The 21144-nt window shown below is 35.2% G+C and overlaps 1 protein-coding gene across 2 annotated transcripts in view; it reads left to right on the forward strand.

The window, feature by feature from the left end:
• Positions 1–21144, forward strand: part of Pcca (propionyl-CoA carboxylase subunit alpha) — a 372170-nt gene that overhangs the window by 138601 nt on the left and 212425 nt on the right. For both annotated transcript variants that reach the window (XM_010604603.2, XM_010604604.3), the window contains exons 9-11: positions 5837–5915; positions 13160–13262; positions 20935–21029. In XM_010604603.2, coding sequence (XP_010602905.1) covers positions 5837–5915; positions 13160–13262; positions 20935–21029 — 277 coding nt within the window. The remainder of the gene's footprint in view (positions 1–5836; positions 5916–13159; positions 13263–20934; positions 21030–21144) is intronic.

A 21144-nucleotide genomic window follows, 5' to 3' on the forward strand; every position in this document is an offset into this window, starting at 1 on the left:
AAGGGACAAAATAAACCCCGGTAACAAAAAAAAAAAAAAAAGAGAGAGATGATGGTACTATGTATAATTTTATGATAATGGTTATAAAGAAAGTGAATAATTTGATTTTTTTTCTTAAATAAGGATTTATAAGTCTTGTTTACCAACCAACAGTTGTGTGTAAATTCCAAGAACTTACATAGGGTTTTAGGCAGCAAGCACAACAAAATTCATGGTATAACCATAAAATCTGAACGTTCACAGTAGAACAGGCAATACAGCAGTATGCTCATGTGGTAAATATATTACAGCAAGAAACATAAAAGATGCATACCTACCTAAATGATTGAATAATACATTTATATAATAACTTGCTTTGCATGTTATTCTCCAGGCATCGTTTTAGCTGCTGGAGAAAAAACAGTGAAAGATGTTTGTCTTCATTTTTAAAAGAATTATTTTATAGCAAACAACATAGAACTTGATTAAAGGAAGAATCATTAGTGTTTATTATTGCCAGTTTGGGTATGGGATGTTCACGATTTCAAAGTGCCAGTCTACAGATGATTTGCTAATTACAAAGAAAGAGCAAATGGCATGTTTTCTATGAGGAAACTTAATATGCACCATCTTCCATAACCAAACATAACTTTGTCAATGATGAGACAAATGGAGTTTTTTTTGTTTGTTTCCTTATTTTTGGCTTGCAAGTATGAATACAAAAAAAAGATATAATATCAGCAATGTAGTATTTAAATGTTTTATTAAATAATCAGGTATATTCAAATTGTGGCATTGTATATTAAACTACCAACCTTTATTTTTCAGAAGTATGCCTCTGACTATCATGGAGGACATGCGCCTCCCTCCTCCTGAAGCAAAAGCAAAAAGAAATACCCCCAAACAAAGAAAGTAAACTAGTTTTCATTAAATGAGCAAAAGAAATCTGACAATTACAGTTATAATACTTAATTTCCTTGTAACTCTGAAGTACAACCTTCACTTGGAGATTTTCTGTCTGTATTGGATCTTTTTTTCCTGAGCCTTTTATTTTTATCTCTTCTGAGACCCCTTTATCCATTATTCTATCTATCTAAAAGTCTGTATTGCTCCCTGAACATCTTTTATTTTCATTTTACTTTGAACTTTTCTTTTAAAGAGACTGGTCTTGCAATTCATTATAAATTTCTCAATTGGTGTGTCTGTCTGTCCTCTTTAAGTACTGGGAATCAAACTCAGGGGTGCTATACCACTGTTACAGCCCCAGGCTTTTAAATTTTGAGACAGGATCTTGCTAAGTTGTCCAAGCTATCCTTGAATTTGTGATACTCTTACCTTAGCTGGGATTATAGGCATGTATCATTACAACTGGCTTCTCAAATGCTTTGAAAAGAACACCCTCCCCCTTCAAAGTCATACCTCCTCTGGGAGCCATGAGAGATTTCTGATTAGTACCACTAAATTAGTAATAGGGCATTTCCCAAGAAATATTTCACTTTTCTTTCTCCATCTATATCATATTTGAAACTAGAGTTCAAGAATATGTAGGTTAAAAACAACAACAAAAGTCCACATAGATGTCTTTATTCTCTGAAATTAAGTGTGTTTTATCATTAAGTTGTCATTTAATCAGCTTTTAATGTTACCAGGCCCTGCCCTACCGTGTGTGGGGTGAAGAGCAAGTTTGTTTATTGTATCTAGTGTAAATAAACATGGTTCTGTCAGTCAGTCATTCAGTCAAAAAAGAATTCTTTCTGACTTGGAATACATGACTAAATGGGATGGTGCTTAAATCTCTAGAGTCTTTCTTTATTTCCTATCTTTTACATCTAAACAATTGCTGCTTCAAATTCTAAAACTCACTCTAAGCCTGTCTTTTTTCTCTCTTGTAACCAAGTAGATCCAGTTCACTGCTGTCTGTCGCTTGGACCAGTGCAAAGGCCTTGTGCCTAGTCTCCTTGTCTCAGCAATTCATTCTGTGCATAGCAGCCTAAGTGATCTTAGAAAATGCTCTCTGAGGCCACTATCCTCTCCTGGATAACACTTTCGAGCTTATCTTTCTGTCAGGAATATTCCTTCCTTGATTTTTTTCAGAGGGCCAGCTCTATCTTACTCAGATTTAGTTTAAATACCAGTTTCCTCAGAGAAGCTTTTTCAGGGAAAGGTCTTCTAATTACTCTCAGTTACATCCCTCAGTGCTGTTTCTATCATAGCACCGATCAGTGTTTTCCATTAGCATGTATATCAGGTGCATGTGTGTCCCCATGTCATTTTGTATTAGGTAGAAGGCTCTGTGAGAACAGGGAACTTTCTGAACTGTTCATCTTATTGTTCAGAACCACTTCAGTGTTTGGCATGTAGTACATATTCAGTAAACTTTTTAAAGCAAATGAATGAAAATTTGGTGATAGAGTTAGAAGATTTCTTGTTTTGTGGTACACAGCATGACCCACTGTTTGCTGAGAGGTAAGGAAACCAGAGAAATCTTGTCCTACAGTCAAACCTGCCCTTGAAGGTCAAGTCCAAAAAAAGGAATATAGAACCATTTAGTACATTTATAACCTACGTCTCTGTGTTTCTTTAGTATTTTTTTCTAAGATAGCATTTGTTGGATTTTGGGGGAAGCATTCATTTCTCTAATTGTGGAAAGGGAAGATAAGGAGCGGACACTCCCTCCATGCTGGAGGTGGAGTTCAGGTAGATGGTTCATAGCTGTTTGTCTCTGGGTCTAAGGAGTGCAGGAAGACAGTAGTAGTTGTTAACTAATGAGAGGACCATACAGGTAGGGAAGGACTGGAACAGCACTGGGACCTACATCTTGCTTTTTATTGTTGTTGTTGTTTTTTAAAGCAATTTCTTCAAACAAAGAGATTTGCCTCCTTTAAAGCCTTATAGAATTTGTAAATTCCATGTGTAGCCTAGTTAAGAAAGTATGAGTTGTTGGCCATCAAATTATTGATCACTTCTAATTTCTCCAGGAATGCCAGCTTGTTACTGAACTTTTTGTTTCCCTCTTCTTCTAGTTCTTCGAATCTTGTGACTTGCCTTAGCATTTTGTATACACAATAAGATAGTAGGGATGAGGGCCTAGCTGTTTGGCAACATTTGACATCATTTGTATGGTATATTATTTTCCCTCCCATTTGTGTGGTCTGCATGGCATGATAACAGCATAAAAGTATGTACTGCCTGAAATTTAGTGACTTAGTTGGCATAAGTTGAGTAGAAAACCATACTTTCACATTGTTTCACAATACAGCTCAAAAATTAGATTAAGAGTTACTGTCATGTGTAAAGGATCAAGACATGATGTACATATGTGCTGGAACCTATACCCCACAATGAATATACTCATTATGTATTGCAAACATATTCTAAAAAACAAAACAAAAACCAAAGTGTGTCAAGCCAAGCATCTGTAATTGCAGCTACCAAGAAGACCAAGGCAGGAGGGTTGTAAATTTGAACCCTGCCTGGGCAATTTTTTGAGATCATATCTGAAAATTACAATGACTGTGGATGCAACTCAGTGCTTCCTCAGTTCAATCCCCAGTTCAATCCCCAGTATGCACCACCATTGCCATCACCATCACCAAAAGAGAAAGAGAGGAAAAATAAAAATTAGTGTCACTAACTTCAGCCAGTTTCTCCCTCTTCTTCCCACTTCCCAACTTTTTTATATTTGGCTTCTTACATTTTTGTTAGGGAATCTTGCCTTCCTGGTTACATGTATTGACAGGTATCATATTGCATTGATTTTTCTTTTTTTGGAGACCATAATGCCTTATTATATATTGTCCTGTGCTCTGATTACTTCTCACATTTTCTGAGCACATAAAATAATTTGTCAATAGGAGATTATTATGTGTTTTGTTTCCCCAGCTAGCTTCTTGTGAACAAGGACTATTTCTTTATCTTATTTTGAAATGCATACATCACTCTATAATCTAGAGTCCATAGTAAATGATTAAGATGAGATTAGAACTTGAATTTAAAAGCCCTGCAAATTTCCTACTCTTCTGAGGCAACTGAACATGGTAGACATATGGGTTGTGGATATTGCACATTTTGTGGTTTCTTGTTGTAAATAATTTTGTTGGCGAATTAATAACATTTTGGGATGACGTGGTAGTTGGATCCATTTGTCTAAAAGAGTCTAAATTATTGGATCCACTTTTGTAAAAGAGATTTTAAATTGTTGTAAACAAGAGTTTGTATCTTGCCAGTTTTGAGTTTTAGGGTAATATTTGTTCACTCTTCAAAAACAGTCTGTTCTTCGGTGATTTCAATGCAAGTTCTTTATGTGACATTCATTGTGAGGCTGCTGCCGTGAATGAGACAAATCCCATTCTTGCTGCTGCCCTGCAGAGCAAACGTCAGGCAGGATCTCATGCACAATCCAGAACAAGAGCATACAAAATCTTCTCAACTCTGCCCTCAGCTTGTGTTTTTGATTCATTGCCTTCCCACAGATAATCTATACTTTAACTGAATTGTTTCAGTCATTTCCTAAACTTAGCTCATGCCTCCATGCCTCTGTTTTGCTTCCAAAAATACTCAAACCTGCTCATTCTTCATAGCATCATTTATGCAAACCTTTTGGAATTGTGCTCTTCTTAACCCCTCATCTCTCTACTGTCCTATGATCCTTTGCTTTTTGAATTGCCAGTGTTAAGAGTTATTTGGGTCCTTTGTTTCTCCCTTCCTGGATTATAAGGCTCCAATCTGAGAAAAATATGAAATTTATATATTTGTTCCTCTCATTTCACTTAGCCTTGTTTTTAAAGTGCTATCCCACAGAAACATAACAAACAAAAGCATTTTAATTGCATTAACTATGAAATGTTTAGGAAGCAAGTGCCATTTTTAACTAAGCTAAAGTTAGGATGTTTTCCTTTTTCTTCCAAAGATCCTATAGCTAGAGTTTAGTGCTATTACAGAATCACTGGCTGGGGGGGGGTTCTTTAATAACTCACTGCCCCCTTTCTCAAACAAAGATCATAAACAAATGGTCATAAACATATGAGTATTTCTATCCTGTTTCCAGAAAACCTCTAAAGAAGGAAACTACAGCTTTCTTGATGTAATGTTTTCAGTTTTGTGTTAAAAACTTTAAGCTAACCAAATGCACAATCTTGTAATTAACAACAATTTTATGATTTCATTTTCTTTTATAAACATTAGCTAGAAATGACTTTTATTTTGGACCTTAGTTTATATTTTCATGATACCCCGTTGAATGTGTGGAGTAGTACAAACTTATCTATTGTTAATTAGGGACTCTGACCTTCAGGTCCAGCCCATAGTATAATAGCCATGTTTGATTTTTTTCCCAATACTATCATGTCAGTTCTTGCTGCTAAAGCCTGTAGGGATTCCCTGTAATTTTTCAGATGAAAATACCTAAAGTACCTGGTAATAACTACTGTGGAAAAAAGGGAATTTATGCATGCAAACAGCAGTTTTGGGGAACCAAAGGTAGGGGGGAGATATTGATTGATGCCTGGGGTTTTGTAAGTTGCTTCTTCTCTTTGGCTAGTTAATAATATATCTAGTTCCAATTTTAGAATTCACTGTCAAATAATTTATTTATGTTCACTTAGCTTTTATTTCATTACCAAAGAAAATGTTATAGTTATTGCTATAAGTAGTCTTTGCTCTTTTAAAACTGTTACATTCCCATTTGAAAAATATGTATGAGATTGTTACATTGGTGTTATTTTCCTGACTCTGAAGAAAGGAACTTTTAAATAAATTAGTTATTGTCTTCTACTTATTGAACATGTGGTCAGTTGTCATGTTCATACATCCAAATGATCAAAGTCTGAACTTCTGTCTAATTCTTCCCTGCTGTTAGGCTACCCTGTCATGATCAAGGCCTCAGCAGGTGGTGGTGGGAAAGGCATGCGCATCGCTTGGGATGATGAAGAGACCAGGTGAGAGGCTGTCCAAAATATACTTTTGATGAAAATTGCAGTTACCAGAGTTTTATTAAAGTGACAGGTAAACAGATATCCAAAGTATAATGGGGTAATCACAGTGACTGTCTAATTTTAAATTTTCAAATGGGATAAAAATTGAAATTATTCAGAAACCTTCCTTATCTAACTTTTATTATAGAAAAATTTTTGTTTCCTTAAACATAAGCAGAAAATTTTTCTTATTCTTAAAGTATATTTTAGAAATTAGAATAATTCTCTTTTTCTAGGCAGAAATTACTAACATTTGGCTGTTTAATTTGGCATGGTGTCTAGAGAGTTGAACCGAGTATATTTCATTGAGAGTTTATGTGTTACCTCAATATGTATTTGTTTTCCTTTGTGATAGAATTGTCTCCATAGAGATATTCCATCACTTTGAAAATTTTTTAGTATGAAATTCATTCTTTTCTTTCTGGGTTTGAAATTGCTTCATGTCCCTCATATACATGCCTTTTGCTGTAAATTTAGAACATTTCTTTTTTACTAGTTTCAGAAATTAGAAGTAATATTTAAATTTAAAATTTTTATCGTAATGCATCGATAGCATTATAATTATTAGAAAATAATTGTTTAAGCAATTGCCCGACATAAGCAGGTTTTTGTGCACTCTTATCTGGTTTGTATTCTTCTAGATTTGTTAGTGGGAGAGATTTGTGTCATTTTTAGAGATTGGGGTTGAAAAATCACAGAATTATTATTTTATTATTAGTGTTATCTTACCTACTCTTCCACTTAGCTAGTTTTCCAAATAGTTAATTCTGCTTTCTTTTGCTTTTCTTATTTCCTTCCATATTCAAGTCCCTCTTAAATTTTATAGGTACTAAAATCTGGAGTAGTCTGAAAGTCATCTTTTAGTACAGTGGTATGCAAGCCTTACTCAGAAATTAGCTTCTAAAGTGAGACAGTGAGGTGAAAATCTGCTGGAGACAGAATGTTCTTCATCCAGACCTATGGAAAGGTACCATGTTGGGGACTTGCACCAACAATTTTATCTTTAGAAGAACACTGGATCATAGGACTGTTGTTTCTTTGGTTGACATCAGGGAAGTTACTTATCTTGTGTTGTGAGGCAGTGGTCTTTAAACTGTTACTTTCACACTGGCACTGGCATCAGATACTGACAGAGACAACAGTAGGGTCTCTTCTCCTGCCTTGATACCAAGTCAGCAAGAAGAAACATATTTCATGGACTGGCATTACTTGCTGACAGGTACTGTTTTAGGGAAATAGCAATGAACAAAACTAGAAAATAATCAATTTTTTCATTTTATGTGCTTAATCAAGTGTTCTTACCTTTGAAATCAGGGAATATATTCATGAATTTAGACAGTTATTTAAAGGCACTTTTTTTTTTTTTTTTGGTACCAGGGATTGAACTCGGGTCCTTTTGCTTGTGAGGCAGGCCACTGAATTGCTGAGCTGAATCCCCAGCCCAGCACATGTTTGTTTTACCAACCACTACCTGGAATTTAGTGTTCCTTCCAGCGTAGCAATAAGCCATAGTAATACAAGCATCTCTGAAATGTTTCATCACAAGGAAATCACATGAATTTTCTTATCCCATTATGGGGTTACAGAGACTTCTTAGTTACAGTGATTTTCAAACCCATTGGTGGACCTTATTATTTAATAAAGATGTGAGTATTATATCCTAAATGTTTAAAAATATTTTGATATGTATTTTGGAGTGTACTTTCTTATGCAGTCCTTTGCATTTTAAATTATTATTTTTTAAATTTTTATTATTTAATAGTATTATTACTACTACTATGAGATTTGGGGATTGAACTCAGAACTTTGCTTTGCTCATGCTAGATAAGTGCTCTGCCTTCAGCCTGGTTATTATTATTAGGCTTTTAAGACACAGGATTTCATTTTGTTACCTAGACTAGCCCTGCCTTGGCCTCCTTTGTAGTTGGGATTGCAGGTGGATGTCACCATTCCTGGTAACACCGTGCATTTTATAGCACTTTACACCTTATTTTGATAGGAAGTTCCATATGCTGTATCATTCTGCAAAAGATATTTGTGGCATAAATAAGATTGGTAAATTCTGTTCTGGTAGTAGGAGCCAAGCAGTGAACAACAACTACAACTCTTGTGGAAGGTGAGAAGTAGTATAGGAAAAATAAGAAAGGGAGGTTCATGGTATGTGTTAGAGGAAGTATCCCTTTACGACAGGGCTTATAGGACTTTCCTCACTGGGAAGGTGACACTGGAGGAAGATAGCAATAGCATAGAGAGTTAAGGATCCCGGTGAAGGAACAGAAGGCACAGAGGTCCTCATGCAGTAGCATCTGAAGTGGTCCAGGAGCAACACAGTGGCCTGGTGATGGAGGGAGGCAAGAGTAGGTCAGAGGGGTTTGTGTGTGGTGAGGGTAGGTCTTGTAGGCCATTCTTAGATTGGGGTCTATCAGAGGTTTCAAGTGAAGAAGTCAGTCATGGAGGGAGCTTCAACAGATTTTCCTGGCATTGTTTATATTTTTTTAATTAGGAAAAACTTCATACATGTAAAAATTAGAGAGTATAATGAACTTCCATGTGTGTGTGTCATTCAGATGAGTCAGTTATCAAGATTTTTGTGACTTAGGTTTTACAAGGTCATTGTGGTTGCTATCTCGGTAATAGACTGAAGGAGGCCAGGACTGTGGTCTGTAGAATCAGGGAAAGCAGTTAAGAGATTGTTGTAATCATCCATGAAGAAAAGTAGCGATGTTGCTTTCACCAGTGTGCTAAGGTAGAGGTGATAAGAAAGAGTTGAATTCTGAAGGTAGAGACAAGATTTGCTAAGTGATTGGACATAGAATGTCATAGTGTTTGGGGGTGAGGTATAGATACTTCATTTTATTTTGTGATCTTTCTTTGTGTTTGGTCTTAGTTAAATTTATGAGAATTAAATACATTTGATGCAACTCTGCTTTACTTTGAAAGTTTCTTGGGAGTTGCTCAGAAGTTTAGGTCAAAACGAGGGCTTTTATCTTCAGAATTGAAGAACAGTTGGTCTGGTTCTTAGCTTCTCTCTGGAACTCTCCCAGCCTGGCTTGGTACCTTCTGAGAGAGAATTGGGGTACCCGTGTGAAATGTTTAGAGTTGGGCTAACTAGTTGCTATGTGTGGATAGAAGCAAGCAGAAGGGGAGGAGACGTTCTTATTCCATTTTGAGCTCATAAACCAACCTATTTGACCTTCCTCTCTTAAGTTCAGGTTTTTAATTATTGTGAGTTTTACCAGTGTTCTCATTACTTTTACAGGAACTCCCCCTCCCTCCCAAGCAATACTGGGAATCAAACTCAGGACTTTGCACTTTCCTGGCTGGCATGACACCACTGAGCTAAAGTTAGGTTGACTAACTGACTATCTCTTTTTCTCAGTTTGTAACTCTGGTGAGCCAGTGGACCTCTCAGTGGGGGGTGTCTTGAACTTTCTCATAGTGTGGTGGTTTTGAACTTCATACACAATAACCCATGGCTCCAAGGTCAGTTTCAATCCAGGTGGAAGCCATATGACTTTTATGATCCATCTCAGAAGTCACACGGGTTCTCTTCCGCTGTCTTCTGTTGATTACATGCTTCTGTCTAAATTCAAGAAGGGATTTTGACTCCATATGTGCAGGAGAGTGTGAATAGGTTCTTATAATAGCATGTATAATAGTAGGTGCTATTGTGGTTATCTTTGGAAGCACAATGTGCAGTATACAGCCCCTTTGTAGAAAAAATGGTTATGATAGTGAACTGAATTTAATGGTTTTGTGTGAGATGGATATTTTATGATCTTTAATTTTTTCTCATCGTTTTTCTGTCTTGCATGATATTATTATGTAGCAACTTCACTGAAAGCCTTTTACTTACTTTTCTGTATTCTTCTTGAGATCCCAGAATTCTTAGCAGACATTTTTCGAGGCTTCCATTAGTAGTACTGTTTTATGGGAGGGATTACTCTTCACAGTTTCTGGGCAGTGAGACTTGCTGTGCTGTTGTTGATGTATGAATTTTAATTTAGACAGCATTTTTCAGAAGTCACTTTACTCTTACAGCAACCTTTGGGATATACTTTAACTCTTTCTCAGCAAGTAAATGACACACTGATTCAAAATACATTTATATAGTTAATAAAAATTAGGACAATTTCTTTCTAAAAATATTACTGTCTTCAACTTGATAAACCATCTCTGAAACCTTATTTAGATTAACAGAGGCATGACACTTTTATTTAGTGAAAATTGCTCTTTATTTTAAAAAGTTGTTCTATATCCCTGTTTATCTGGAAAATCGAAACTATAGAAAAGTTGAGAGACTAGTCCGGTGAACACTGACTTGTCTTCTATAATCACTGTTAATGTTGTGCTGAGACTTATCCACTCCTCTGTTCCTCCCTCTCTCTCTCCTGGAGGAAGAAAGCAATTTTTGTATAATCCCAAACATTTTAGTATTTTTTGATGCAGTGTAAAATTTAGTAGCCATTAATTACTTTGTCTTTTATCCTTGGGATGTCTACCTCTTAATACCATTTTTTCCCCTCAGTTTTTCAGGGAAGTAGCATCTGTGACATATCTTAAAATCTTTAAAGCATTGGAAAGATTTTAAATGGATGTTTGATGTTGTATAATAGAGAATAGAACCACGAAGGTCGTTGAATGAGGAATGAGATATTTTCTTAATAATCACTGTTTTTTTCCCATATTGCGTTTCTCGTGGAATGTATGGCATGAGTGGAATTAATTGTGTCTTCATGTTGGAATATCCCCACTAGAGCTTAGGCACTGTAAGAGCAGTTTCTGTTTTATTTTTGTATTCCTACTACCTTGGTAATTGGTAATTACTTACTGAATCAATGTAAAATTAAATGTGAAAAAGATACTCTTTTTATGTTTTGGCACTGGGATTGAACCCAGGGCCTTGTACATGCTGAACATGTGCTTTACCACTAAACTATGCCCCTGGCCCCAAGGATATTAATACATTTTTTCTTTAGTTCCAAAGTATATCTGTGATGCTTTCAAAGATGGTACTTATGGTAACTGATTTTTTTTTTTACTTTTGGTTTTCTTGGTTTAAAAACTAAATGAAAGCTCTCAATTATCACAAGAGACAAACTATAAAGTGCTGTTTTCTTTTTGTGAATTATAGTGTCTCATTTAATATAAAGTTGGTTATGTGGTACTGAAAACAATGATTCATTGTGCTTCTGGTTTCTTTGAAGTGTGCACTCTCCTGAGATCTAAACTGCATTTTCCTAAATCAAAGATGTAAAAGATATAATGGAAAGACTGAGAAAACCTAATACCTTTTCTCCCACAGAGCAGAAATTGGAACATTTTTTTATCACATTTTGAAATTTGTCTTCTAGTCAGTATTTGCCTACAGTCTTACATGTTTAAAGAATGAAAATAAACATGAGATAGTTATTTTTAATATTCCCAAATGGATTGTTTACAAATGAAATGATTAGAAAAACTTGATTAATGTTTTATGTTAAATAAATGTGTTAACCTGAAGACATACTGTTCATTAGAAGTAAAAGGAATTATATTTTATATTCTAAATATAACAATGAGCGAACAGTAATGCTTAGTTTAGGTAAGTTTGAGTTTTAACACACTGGCCAAATAAATCCATTTTGTTGAAACAGCATATTTTACTATAAATGATTTAAATTATTGTTAATTTAGGAATAAAATATAGAGAGCAGTAATTAAATCTATTTATATTTTCAAAAAAATTTCTTTTCTCCTTTAACTATTCATTTGAACAGTCCTAAAGAAGCTAAAATTGTAATTGCCTTTGTAAGTGTGGAATTAGTTGTATGTCCAGATATGCATTTGAAATACTAGCATTATTCTTAACAATCTTCCTATCATTTCCTCAATCTTGAGGACATCACGTGTTCAGTCCCATGGTCGAATGACTTGGCAATAGCCCTACACCACTGTGTAGTTGGCCAGAACCTTGGCATTTTTTTCCCTCTCTGGGCTGGGGGTCAAACCTTGAACAAGATGATCTGCTACTGAGCTATGGTCCCAGCCATGACCCTTTACATTTTTGTTTGTGTCTTCTAACTTCTGGATCAAATGGATATGTATTTTTATATTTTCTTTGTTAGTGGAATTAAGGTATAATAAGGTTGAAGAAATAAAATTAGCCAGATATGTGGTTTACACCTGTAAGGCCAGCTACTTGGGAGGCTGAGGCCGGAGGAGCACAACTTCGAGGCTGACCTGAGTAACACAGACAGACAGACCGACACACACACACACACACACACACACACACACACACACACACACACACTGTGTGTGTATGGCCTGGGGATGCAGCTTGGGGGTAGACACCCACCCTGCAGTTCCTCTCCCCATTACCACATACCCACGTGCACACCCATAGCCATACAAAGAAGTATTATTAAATGCTCTGTGTAATTGTTTAAAGTCTCATACTTAACAGTTGGTGAAATAAATGCCAGTGTTTGTTTCAACATGCTTAATGCTTGTTTATAGCAGGACAACTCATAATAGCTAAATAGTGGAAGTGGCATATATTTCCATTGATGGATGAATGGATAAAGAAAATAGGTATATATACACAGTGGAGTACTACTCATTCCTAAAGAAGGGTACACTTGAGTCATTTGTAGAATAATGGATGGATTTTGGGACATAATGCTAAGTGAAATAAATCAACACAGAAGATTAAATATCCAGTGGTTTCTATTGTATGATAAACCAAAATGTGAACAATTTAAAGAGCAAAATAAAGGAGAGATGGTAGAAACAGAGAGGGAGTAGACTTTTTGGAGGTGGGACTTGACCTTGGAAAGGAAAGAAGGAAGGGAAAAGGGAGTAAAAATGATCAAGATGTGATACACATATGTACCACTTCTCCAGAACAAGTTATCGAACATATATTAATCAAAAGTGAATCTATTAAAAAACTAAGAAAAAAGAAAAGGGAAGTTAAATAACCCAAGGTCACAGAGCTTAATAAGTGGAAGAGTTGAGGTTTACCCAAAGTTGAATTAGTTGTCAAGCATTGAATTCTTTACTGTTTTGTTCTAAAGTAAGCTGAAATACACTTACCTGATCTTAGCCAAAAGGCTGGGAAGAGATTGAAATAATCTGAAATGAATATTTAAGTGTCTTGGTTTTCTTTATAACAAGAGCTGTATTTTGTTAGTCTTGACTGCTCTTCTTTTTTTACTTTACAGGGTTGGTTTTAGGTTTTCATCTCAAGAAGCTGCTTCTAGTTTTGGTGATGACAGACTACTAATAGAAAAATTTATTGATAACCCTCGTCATATAGAAATTCAGGTTGGTACATTTTAAGATGCTTCTAATTATTATTGTTACATTTCATACCCTCAGGTTTGTTTGCTTGCAACTGATTGAATCAAAGGAGCGCATCAGTTTTTTTAAAAAAAGGAAGAAGGATTTACTCTAAGCTAGCTCCAGGGAGGAGGAGGAGCCCTCCTGCCTCAAATCACCATGTCACCTTTTACAGATCTGTTAGGGTCTTGTATAGCAAGAAACAGTGTGAGACAAGGAACATGAGACAGCTGAAGCATGCAGGTGGTTCCATCCCTTCCTGGACCCAGACCTCTTGCTCCCTTGCCTAAGAAAATGAGGCTGGACTTGACCTCCTGGTGCCAGCATCTGCATATTTTGTCCACTCCTCTGGGCTGACAAGGAGGAAGCTGTTTCCACCCTAAGCCTGAGGAAGTTTGGAAGTGTCCTGAAGCCACTTAACTCTAAAGGAAAGAAAAATATATGAAGTTCCATTTTGTTCTGCTGGTGCTGGTTCCATTATGACTTTTAAACAGTCTCACTTATTTACTGTCATTGCAAACAAACGTGCTTTCTTCTATTTAGAAAGATTTTGAATTGTTTTAGTAAGTTTGAATAAGTGTGAAATAAAGCGATCATCTGCTTTTGAGATTTGTTATGCTTTTTTGTCAAACAATACTGGGATGTTGGTTGGGATGGAAATGATACAAAAATCAGTCTCCAAAAAGAAACAGTCCCAAGTTGCCTAGCCAGGTTAAGTATATTCTGCAAACAGAATTGTACAGTCTGTTTCGGAGATTGGGCCATTTTGGGGGCATTTTTTAAAAGACAAAAGAGTCCTGACTTGAAGTCCTGTATAATTTCAGTTCACCAAATGTCTGTTGTGACAGGTGTTCTGCTAGAAGGTGGCTATATAGAGTTGGCTAAATAATTTCTTCTGTTCATATTGACTTAGCTAGTTGTTAAAATGGTTGTGGGAGTGTGGATGTCAGCAAAACAAAAACAGAAAAAAAAACTCTGCTGAAGTTTCTTTTGGTCAGAAATACCTGTGTGGTAATTTTATACATTGTGACTATGCATTGATAAAAGATGAACATCAAGTTAGTAACCCTTGAGTTTTAAGTGTATTTTAAAGTCTAACTTGGTGTGGATAGAGAACCAGAGAAGTAAAAAACAAACAAACAAAACATTTGCTGATACTGTCCCTTCTGTGGGGACCTTATATAACAAAACCTATATTCTATTAGTTTTATTAAAATTTAATGATTGTTTTACATATATATTACTTCTGAGTAGAAAATCTTCCTGTATATCCTCAAAATTTTCAGAGTAGGAAAAAATGTTGATAGTCTTAAACAGTGAATAAAAAGTGTTTCTTTCTAGGTCCAGCAGGTGTTGTTTTCTATTTTTTTGCTTTTAGATTTTCTACACTGAGATATTACACAGTGAAATTTATAAATTGTGTGCAATTCAATAAAAACTTTATATACACATGTGTAAATATGTAACAACTATCCAAGTATAGATCTGAAACATTTCTATTAAACCAAAGATTCTTTCACAAGACTTTTCAATTAATCTCTCTCCTTGGCTGGTGTGAGTGATAGCTAACATCATAGAGCGCTATTTTCTGGTTGTGTTTTAAGGTGTTAGGTAATAAACCCAGGACTTTTGTGTATTAGGTAAGTGTTGTACCACTGACCTGCATCCTCAGCTCCACAAGTAGTTTTTGTCTATTCTTTACAGGGCTGGGGATATAGCTGGATGATAGAGCCTTGCTTAGAATGCACAAGGTCCTGGGCTCAATCCTCATCACTACACATAAAACAAACTTTATATAAATGGAATCATTTAATATATGCTTGTTTGTGTTTTTCATGTAACATCATGTCATTGAATTCTTCCATAAAGCTTGGCATTGTCATTTGCTTTTAAATAATTGTTCTTTGTTGTCCCATTGTTTGAATAACTTTCAATTTATTCGATTTGTTGTGTGGATCATTGGGTTCTTCTCATTATTTTGATTTTAGGAATAAACATTTTTAATATATTGAGAGCTATAGTTGGGTTACATGGTAAGATTGTGTTTGATTTTAGTAGAGGCTGTGGTTGTACTAACATGCTTTCAGCAGCAATATATGAGAGTTTTCCATTACAGCTTTTCTTTTCAATACTCAGTATTCTCAGTTTTTAAAAATGCATAGCCATTTTGGTGAATATGTGATAGCATCTGTTAAATTTGAATTTTTCTGATGAGTATTTACATAAAATAGAGTTTTATTGGAGTCCAACCTAGGTACACTTTGTGCATCCAGATTAAGAGCTTTGTTTTTTTAGGTATGATATGTAGGTCTGTTACTGTTCTTGTAACCTGTTTTTTTTTTTGTTTTTTTGTTTTTTTTGGTACCGGGGATCGAACTCCAGTCCTTGCACTTGCAAGGTAGGAAGCAGAACCACTGAGCCAAATCCCTGGCCTGTTACTCTTCTTGAATGAAAGTTTTGTTTGGTGTGAGGTAGGATCAGAGCAAGAGCTTTTCTGTTTAGATATCCAGTTTTCCAGCATCATTATGGCAGCCATTTGTTACAATTTAAGTAAGACTTGGGCATTCACTTAATTATTTCAGTTTTATAAGAAGCCTAGAAATCTAATACTGTGAAAGTTCCAAATTCATTGTTTTTTCCAGATAGTTTTTGCTCTTTTGTGGTTCTCTGACTTTCTGTGTGAATTTTAGATGTTACCTATCAACCCACTTCCCCTTTCCCCACATAGAAGCTATTCTGTGGAGAACTGACATTTTAACAAAATTGAATTTCCTAATCCATGAACTGGATATCTCTTCATTTATTTTAGGTCTTCCTTAGCCTTCTCAGTATTGTTTTGTAGTTGTTTTGAGTATAGTTATTTGAGTACTGTTTTGAGTATAGCGGTATTTCATTCAGTTTATTCCTAGATTTATTTATGCCTGCATGCTGGGGTTTGAACACAGGGAGTAATGAGCTTCATCACTAACCCTTTTTATTTTTTAGATTTTGAGACAAGAATTTTTCTTAGGTTCCCAGGCTGGTCTCCAACTTGTGGTTCTTCTCCCTCAATTCCACAAGTAGCTGGGAATATAGGTGTGTGACACCATGCCTGGCTTAATCCTAGGAATTTGATAATTTTTGATACTATTATAAGTGTTTTCATTTTTTAAGTTTCATCTCTCTGTTGTGTATTGTACATGTATAGAAATACAGTTGGTTTTTTGAGCATTAATCTTGAATCTGGTGTTTCTGCTAAAATTCACTTTCAAATTTTGTGTGGTTTAATTAATTACCTTTTGATGAGTAAAAAGACACCTCAAAATGCAGTGATATAAGACATTTGTTCATGCTTCAAGGAGACTGCTCATGTCACTCAGTGTTTAGATATCTGACTTTCCTAATAGACCATGAGGTCCTTGAGGGCGTAGACTAAGTCTTAGTTCTTTGCTGTTCCTAGCAACCAAGGCTTTGTCTTTCATATTACTCATAGTCAATAAATGCTTGTTAGTTTATATAAAGTAATTGTATATCTACATCAGTCTTGTGGTTTATTTTAATTAGCTGCAGCCTATAGCTTGGATGATATTTTTAAAAATAGGTAAAAATGACTCCCAGGAGCTTGACTGGGCAAAACAGATGTTTCTCATATCTGATGTATAATTGGAAGTTTATTATTTACTTATTTTTCTTCAGTTACAACCATTTATATTGAAGAATTTGTGCACATGATAAGGGTATTCTGCAAAAAGTCCCAAGCTTTTACCTCTTCTCTGAGTCCTCTGCTTTTTGTTGCTAGATGAATGCACTGTTATTGTTTATTGAGTGATCATCCACTGTCTCTGAAGAATATATGGGTATATCACTTACTGTGTTTTACACTAGCTGTCACATACTGTGCCCTTTCTCATACTGAAACTGTACATTGACAATGTGACTACTACTCTGTTTTTATCCTCAGGTCCAGTGTTTCTCAACCAGTGAACTGCTGGCATTTCCTGGGCTGGGCTCAGGATTGCGTTATGTGGAGCAGTCTATATGGAGTTTTGCTTAAGAAGGAAGATAGCTAGCCGGGCGTGGTGGCGCACGCCTGTAATCTCAGCACTTGGGAGGCTGAGGCAGGAGGATTGCTGTGAGTTCGAGACCAGCCTGGGCTATATAGTGAGTTCCAGGTCAGTCTGAACTACATAGTGAGACCCTGTCTCAAAAAACCAAAAAAAAAAAAAAACCAGCTTGGAGTTAAAAAATATATGTATATTTAGCACATACACACACAACTGTCTTTAAAAAGAAACAATATTATACTGAATGGGAAAAAATTGAAAACATTTCCTCTAAAATCAAGAATAAGATGAAGATGTCCATATTGAACAGTCCTACTCAATATAGTACTGTACTTGGAATTTTAGCCAGAGCATTTAAGCAAGAGAAAGGATAAATGGGAAAGGAAGAGTCAATTATCCTTATTTGTACACATTATGATTCTATACTTAAAAGACCAAAAACATTTTAGAGCTCATGCAAATTCAGCAAAAGTACAAGAAGACAAAATCAACCTTATAAAAGTTAGTAGCTTTTCTAAAAAAAAAAAAGTAGCTGATTTTCTAAAAATTTGCAGTGAGCTAGCTGAGAAAGAAATCAGGAAAACAATTCCATTCATAATAGCTTTAAAAAAAAGTAGGACTTTTCCCCCCCTAACCAAGGGGATAAAAACCCTCTACAATGTAGATTATAGAACACTGAATAAAGAAAATAAAGATTTTAGAAGATGGAAAGACCTTCCACATTTATGTATTGGCAAATTAATATTGTTAAAATGTCCATATTAGTGCAAGTGATCTGTAGATTCAGTACAATCCCCCATCCAAATCCAATGACATTCTTCAAGAACTAGAAAAAACAATCCTAGTTTTCATATGGAAACTCAAAAGACCGACAATAGTTAAAGCAATCCTAAGGAAAGAGCAAGGCTGGAGGAATCACAATTTCAAATTATACTGCAAAGCCATAGTTAGCAAACCAGCATGTTACTGGCACAAAAACAGACACATATACCAATGGAACAGAATACAGGACACAGCGATAGCTATCTGATTCTTGATCAAAAACATGTTGGAGAAAGAGGCAGCCTCTTTAACAAATGATGCTGGGAAAACGATATGCATATGTAGAAGGTTGAAAGCAGGTCGCTATCTCTCACTCTGTAGAAAAAAAAATCAATTCAGAATGGATCACGGACCTAGATCTAAGACCTGAAACATTGAAACTGCTAGAAGAAAACAGGGGAAATACTTGGAAGTCAAATGCACAATCAGGAAGACTTCCTGAATAGGACTTCACTAGCACAGAAAATAGTAGCATCAACAAATGGGACTACATCAAGTTTAAAGTTTCTACACAGCAAAGGAAATGACCAAGAGAGTAGAGAGAAAGCCTAGAAAGAAAATATTTGCCAGGTACTCTTCCAACAGAGGATTAATATCTAGAATGTGTAAAGAAAGAACTCTTAACACCAAAAAAGTCAAATAGCTCTATCAATAAATAGGTGAATGTATTGAACTGACAATTCTGAAAAGAGGCCCAAAGCCTAATATGTATATGAAAATCATTTTCATCATGTTTATCCAGTAGGGAAATGCTTCAGGAGTACTCTGAGACTGCATCTTTCCCCAACTGGAGTGGTTATCCTGAAAAATTTAAAAAACAGTTAATGCTGAGGTTGCAGGCACGGTGTTGAGGAGAGAGTGAGGAACGTTTCTATGTTACTGATGAATATGTAAATTAGTATAGTTGCTATACAGGTCAGTAGGGGGTTTCCTCAAAAAAAACTAAAAATAGAACTGCTGTGTGACCCAGCTATACCATGTCTGGTATATACCCATAGGAATTAAAGTCAGCATAACATAGGAATACCTGAACACCCATGTTTATTGTGGCACAATTTACAATAGTCAAGGTATGGAACCAGCCTAGATGCCCCATCAACAAAATAGTCAAAGAAAATGTGGCACATATACAATAGAGTATTATTCAGTCATAAAGGACAAAATTATGTCATTTGCAGGAAAATGGATAGAACTAGAGATTATCAATTCAAGTGAAATAAACCACTTTGAAAGACAAGTATTGTATGTTTTCCCTAGTATGTGGAATATTTAAAAAAAAGAAAAGAAAAAGGTGGCATGAAAGTAGAAGAGAGGCTGTTATTGGACAAGAGGAAGGAAATCAGGGGAGGGCACATAATGGAAGGACAAAAGGGGACATGGACACAATAAAAATGTCACATACACATGGAAAAATACCTCATTGAAATATTTTAAAAAATAGACACCAACATACTTTTTAAAAAAGTTAAAAACAGCTCATAATGCTTTCAGGGTTAACTTCCATTTTAGGATTTTTTTATTTATACTATTTCCTGGTAAATAATCACCAAGTCAATGTTTTTGAATGCTTAGTAAATGCTCAAAACTTTTAAAAGTGAACTAGGAGTCTATACAGAATTTGGAGAAGAACACACTCTTGATTCTACATATGAATCCAATATTTTACCCCTAGAAATATTTCCAATAAATTTTGGCTATTTTGGCTTTATATCTTGGCTACTAAGTCTACTTTCAACTAAAATAAAAATAGAGACTTAGAGTTATTGTAATGATTTAGAATATTTTTAGATGTATTTCATGCAGCCACTTAGAAAACAGTTTCTAACTTTTAGCATTTTGTCACTATATTCCTTTATTACTTGGAGTTAATCTTTGTTTATTATCGGAGATCAAACTCAGGACCTTGCATACTTGGAATCATTCTTGAGTTTTAGATAGGTTACATTCCTAAAAATTAATGTTGTAGTCATATAACAGCTATTCATGTAACAGTGATCTTTTTCATTTGATTTTTATAAAACATCAAAATTACATTATCTGCTATTTATAATTTATAAAGAAATAAAATGACTTTCCCCAGGGAGATTGATTAGCTCTTTGGAGGTAAAAGTAGCACCCAGTCTTATGGCTTCTAAAATACATTTTACCTCTACAAACCTAAAATATGTGTTCAGAAATATACAAATACTGATCCAAATAATTCAATTTTAACTGAATGTCTTATATTTTATCTGGCAATCTCAGTGTATTTCCCATTAGTACAATCATAAAATCATAATGTTTTATATATTAATCACAGATCTTTTTGCCATTTTCTTTTAACAAAAATAAATCACAGCAAAGATGTCCAGTATAAATAATAGACTATTGGATGTATATACATAAACTATAGCTTCCTGATCAACAGACATTTAAAAAGATTAATAGAAATGTTTATAATGCAGTGGTGGCTCTCCTAAAGCACTGTTGACAGCTTCTAACCCCTTGGATGACACTTGGTGTCCTTCACAAAATATGTACAGTGAATTCTCATATTTTACTTGTGGTATTTGAAGTGCCACATGAAAGTCTTCCTCAGATATTTTTTATAAAAGTGTTTTATTGAATTCTGCATTGTAAATATAAAGCTTTCCTTTATTAAAATCAATCTAAAGAATGTTTTGAGAGGTGCCTTTGTTCTGTAAGGTTTGAGTATTAAAAACCAAGAGATAATGCATTGAGAAAATGTTAGCTGGGCATGACTCAGTCGCAGTGACATTTTTTTTTCCCCCCAAATGGTACTATTTTCTCAGGTTTTAGGTGATAAACATGGAAATGCTTTGTGGCTTAATGAAAGAGAATGCTCAATACAAAGAAGAAATCAGAAGGTGGTGGAGGAAGCACCAAGGTAAGATGAATGATTATAAAATAATGCCATGCTTTAGCTGGGTGTGATGCTGTATACCTGTAGTCCCAGTACTCTGGGAAACACAGGAGGATCACAAGTTCAAGCCCAGCCTGGG

This window comes from Fukomys damarensis, unplaced genomic scaffold, assembly GCF_012274545.1.
Source record: "Fukomys damarensis isolate Sample0158 unplaced genomic scaffold, DMR_v1.0_HiC HiC_scaffold_6, whole genome shotgun sequence".
Taxonomy (NCBI): domain Eukaryota; kingdom Metazoa; phylum Chordata; class Mammalia; order Rodentia; family Bathyergidae; genus Fukomys; species Fukomys damarensis.